The following is a 5,133-nucleotide window of genomic DNA, read 5'->3' as shown; positions in this document are numbered from 1 at the left end:
AAACAACAACCCTGTTGTCTGGCTAGGGTGACCAGTTGTCCTACTTTAAAGAGGACAGTCCTTCATTTTGGAGAGTTTTCAGAGGACAGTCCTCTATTTGAAAGTATCCCCTGTTTGATGGGCTGTCCAATCTGTATGATTCAAAGTCAAAGAAACCCAAGAAGGCAGAGCAGGGATCTTGGAGCTGCTTGTCAACAGTTAGCTCCTGGACAACAGAATGAGCCAGCATACAGATCTCAGTCAGTTTTTACACAATGGTGAGATGTCTTGTATTTCTATTGGAATAGTATTGTTTCTTAATTTGCATCTATACATAAGGGCTGGGCTCACACACCACACTAACCCATGGGCAGCAAACAACCTACTTGTTAATTTTTAATTTTTAAAATTTTTTAATTTTTAATTTTTTGTGAACAGCCCAGAGAGCTTCGGCTATTGGGCAGTATAAAAATGTAATAAATAAATAAATAAATAAATAAATAAATAAATACTATGCTCCTGTCAGATGATCAGGCAAACAAGCTACACAAAGTGGTTAATTTCATACACACCTCCTCCCTCCTCCTCCGGTAGTCCTCCTTCCCAGCTGGGCAGTGATCCCAGCTTCCTTTGTGGTAGGAATAGAGATCGCATGAGAGGAGCAGAGCAGTGGCAGTGGTTTTGGATGCTCTTGTCGTGCATCTCTATAGGTGATCTCCCACTCTAGTGCAATGTACAACACACTAACCCACCATAGGTAAAACAACCTTTACTGCAGACTGTGGGTTCTCAAGGTGGCTTATTTTGGGGAAAATAACCCATGGTGCGTAGGTGGGGCATACCCTACAGACAACATGTTGACCCATTATGAGTTGTTCCAGAAAATAAACCATCTTGGGTTAGCGTGTTGTGTGAAGATGGTCATGGTGTCCTCTTTTGTTTGTGATGCATATCCTCTTTTTTGGCAATGCGGGAGTGGCCACTCCACCTGACGCAGTTTGTTCCAACCAAGTTCAGCCACTGGTCCCTTGAAGGGAGGGAAGAGAGAAGCAGGAATCCTTCTTTCCAGGAACATCTGGGACACATATACATAAGCGTAAAAAGCAGCTGGGCAGGCAGAGGTAAAAATAACCCTGATAAGTGGCTGCTAATCCTGCCCCATGGACTCCAAAGGCCTGACCTTTTGGGGCAGAGAGGAGGGGGTGGCTTGGCCTGCTTCCCTGTTTTTGTGGCTGGACTGAACCAGATGGGAAGTGGTTGCTATAAAAGGCTCCACGAGGATCTACATGTGGCAGGTACCAAACAGACAGACAAGACAGGGTCGAACACTCAAGTCAATCAACAGAACACTCTTTCAAGGAAGATCGGCAAGTGCTCCAGCTCCGGCCCCACCGTGGCAGGTAAGCATCCGACTTCGGCAAGGGGAGCTTAGATTGAAATTTGCAATTCTTGGGACTGCAGTTTGAATGCCAAACTTACATCTGGAAAATGCATTTGATTTTAAGTGGTTCTTTTGCTTTCTGTCTTGCATCAACGGTATTCAGAGGTGGCAAGTTCAAAGCTAAAAAGCATGTACTGAGCAAAAATGCACACAAAAAAATCCTTGTAAGAGGAACACTTTAGTGTTGTACGAAGAGGTGAATGCAAAAGACCCTTAAGGTGTGTGTGTGTGTGTGTGTGTGTGTGTGTGTGTGTGTGTGTGTGTACCCCAACCCAGCTGGTCATTCCAGCCATCAGAGCTTAGTACAGTGTAAGAGATGTTGGGGCTGAAACCTACAAATCACATTCTCCATCCTGCAAATGTTTTCCCAAATCCCATTTCTGTGGGCATTGGTTGAAGTTGTTTTGTGAAGGAAAGGCGCTCTGCACACAATCAGAGACATTCACTCCTTAATATTTTCCAGGTCTGCGCTCCAGCATCACAAAGCCCTTTGCCATCTCCCCTCCGTTCAGCTGGCCCAAATGTCTGTGCTTTGTTCCACATTTTACAACTTAGGGGCAGCTGGTACACAGTCCAGTACCTGTGTTATTGGCTTCATGTAAACACTCTGGTGAAGTCATTTCTGAAGCCATGCCAAAGGGAATCATTGCTCTCACATGGGAATACATGCTGTTTCAGAATGACTTAGGAGCAGTGAGAACGGGGGAGGGAAATCCTGGCACATTGGGGGACAAGTGACATGCAGGCATTGTCTGCATGGTGAAATAATGTGGCTGTCATGCAAAGTTGTGCCATCTGACTGCCCAGGCTCAAGAACAATTGTGTAGTCTTAAGAGTGCTGCAGGCCTGGTCTGAAACATCCTGCCAACAGGTAAAGATAATTTTTTACCACACTTCTACACCTGATAAGAAATTTGGAGAAACAGAGAAGTGGTAAAATTCTCCTCACCAATTGGAACAAAGTTTCTATTTAGTATTGGCCATCTGTGTTTATGTTGTGAGAATTTTACCACGCACCCAACTGAAAATGCAGAAAATCAAGAGAGTGATAATTTTCTTCTCATCACTGGGTAGAATGTTACCACATGGTAATGACCATTTTTGGGCTAAGCTAGAAGCAGCAGGACAGTCATGTGTATTGTATTCACATGTCTGTCCCATACCCATTCATATTTAAAATGTTGTGTTGGGTCTTTTCATTACATAAAATTGAGCACAGAAGTAATAGGAGCTAGGGAGGTTGTGGGCTCTCCCACCTTCAAGAGGCAGCTGGACAAGCATCTGTCAGGGATGCTTTAGGGTGGATTCCTGCATTGAGCAGGGGGTTGGACTCGATGGCCTTGTAGGCCCCTTCCAACTCTGCTATTCTATGATTCTATGATTCTAAACACTTCCATCTTTCCTGCTTTATGTTCTTGTGCACCATTGCTTGAAGCAATGTTCTCCTCAGCCCATCTCACAGTCTGGAAGTATGAGGCATTGGGGAATAGTTCTGCTGGTTCTACTAATCATGATAGCTATATATTACTTCAGATATCAAAGGTAGAATGCTTCTCCATACCAGTTGCTGGGGAACATGAGAGGGAAGATGCTATTGCACTTATATCCTGTTGTGGACTTCTGATAGGCAAGTGGAAACAGAATGCTGGACTAGACAGGCCTTTGGTCTGATCTGGCATGGCTTTTCTTATGTTCCTCTCAGCCACACACACCATTTCATGTAAGAGCTCCCTAACCCCATTTTATTTGTGAATGGGATACTCACAATGGCTGCCCCATCCAGTTGGTGCTATATTTACCCAATGTAGTGAGTTGAATTATATGAAAATCCAAAGAAGCAGAGAAGTCATAAACTTCTCACCACCACTTGACAGGATAGCTTAAGACAATCTTAAGCAAGTGCACATGGAGCAATCTTAAGCAAGTTGCTACTTCATCAATGGTCTTCTGTATTTACTCCAACTTTGTTCGTCTGTCTGTCTGTCTTTCTTTGCAGCCATGAAGTTCATCCCTGGTGACATTGCAAAGCGACTAGAAGAGATGGTGCTGTTGACAGCTCAGAACCTGCCCCAGGTGGAGGTGGCTAGTAGTTACACCATTCTCCGAGAGTTGGGCAGTGGCTCTTTTGGACATGTGTTGATGGCAGTCCACCAACGCCAAGGTGCGTAAGGACTCAAAGAAGTGAATGGTGGGAAGGGCTATGAAACAGACCCGCGAACTAATGTAATTTGAGTCAGAGAGCATTAAAGCATCGTCCTGCTAGATGGCATGTACAGGGTGTTTGAGCATGTACATAGTGTTTTTACTTCACTACTATGTTGTTGTGAGGATAAAATGGAGAGGAGAAGTATGAATTCCACCGTTCCTTGGAGGAAAAAAAGCGGGATATGAAAGAAAGAAAGAAAGGAAGGAAGGAAGGAAGGAAGGAAGGAAGGAAGAGAGAGAATCAGAACCGGCCCTGGCCTATGTGAGACTAGAGAGAGCCTGGTTCTCACTGAGGTTGCTAAACCATTTTTCTGAAATATGCTAGTTCAGAGTACAGGTGGGTCAACAAACTGAATATTCCTTCATACAGTTCCACCCAACCTCCATGGGTGGGACGGAGCTGCTGCACCATGTCCTGCTTTGTTGGTCCCTGGCTGATAGCTGGTTGGCCACTGTGTGAACAGAGTGCTGGACTAGATGGACCCTCGGTCTGATCCAGCATGGCTCTTATGTTCTTATGCCACATCAGGGAAAAGGCTAGAATCCCTCTCCCCTAATTTTTAGTAGGTCAGATCCAGACCCACTAAAACCAATGGGGCTTAAATTACTTATGACTAGCTTCACTCCCATTAAGTATTCAACCCTAGATAGTGGGGATTATTTTTGTATGGAGGAGTAATTATGTCCCTATCTACTCTCTGACGGAATACAGTCCAGTTACAAGTTTGACACCTCCTCTAACATTTGCAAATACAAGCCTTGTTCACAGTATCAAATAAATTTAACTCTTTTGTTCAGTCAAATTGTATAGATGTAAGGTATTCTGTAAATCAGCCTGTGTTATTCCATCTGAAGCGAAGGGCTAACATTGGTGAAGTAGCAATTGGGAAATGAAAATGGAAGAGAACGTGTGTGGGCGCTGAGGGCGGAGTCTAGAGAGGAGTGTCACTCCTGACAGGAGTGTCTCTGAGGTACAGAGATTTCGTCCTACCAACGCTGAGAAAGTTTTATGCCTCTCTGAACGAAATTATATTTGTTAGACTCGCTAAAAGAAGAAACAATAACATAATTGTTCTTAATCTATACAACAAAGGGAAATATGGTTGTCAGTTCCATTCCCTGAGGAATTTATAGTGTGGAACGAAATTTGGAGAGTTATTATACTTGCTAAATTGTGGCTTCAGGGTGTTCCTAGACATGGCTTTGATTATGCAATTGCCCTGCCTCATTCACGGCAGGGTTTCAGATGACTTTTCCACTGCTTTTTCCCTCTTGTTTTCTTCTCTCCCCCCCCCCCCCCCCCGCCGCCACATACAAATCTGTTAAGAAAGCAAATACAGAATAACTCCAAAATGTCTTTTGATAGCACTGAGAGCTGTCTGTCTGAAAGCACCCAGAGTCTTCTACAGTCTTTTGGATTTTTATTCTCGCAAGGGTCATTTGTAAAATTGTAAATTGCTCCCACTAAAATTAATGGGATTTAAGTCTTGACTAACTTGTCTCACTTT

At 43.9% G+C, this 5,133-nt stretch overlaps 1 protein-coding gene across 1 annotated transcript in view; it reads left to right on the top strand.

Moving 5' to 3' along the window:
* Positions 1-1,247: 1,247 nt before the first annotated feature.
* Positions 1,248-5,133, top strand: part of LOC134406261 (serine/threonine-protein kinase SBK2-like) — a 7,565-nt gene continuing 3,679 nt past the window's right edge. The window contains exons 1-2 of the mRNA XM_063137598.1: positions 1,248-1,379; positions 3,417-3,581. Coding sequence (XP_062993668.1) covers positions 3,419-3,581 — 163 coding nt within the window. The 5' untranslated portion in view covers positions 1,248-1,379; positions 3,417-3,418. The remainder of the gene's footprint in view (positions 1,380-3,416; positions 3,582-5,133) is intronic.

The sequence above is a fragment of the Elgaria multicarinata genome, chromosome 11 (genome assembly GCF_023053635.1).
Source record: "Elgaria multicarinata webbii isolate HBS135686 ecotype San Diego chromosome 11, rElgMul1.1.pri, whole genome shotgun sequence".
Classification (NCBI taxonomy): Eukaryota; Metazoa; Chordata; class Lepidosauria; order Squamata; family Anguidae; genus Elgaria; species Elgaria multicarinata.
Note: the sequence above shows the minus strand (reverse complement) of the source record. Positions and strands in the feature narration are given on the sequence as shown.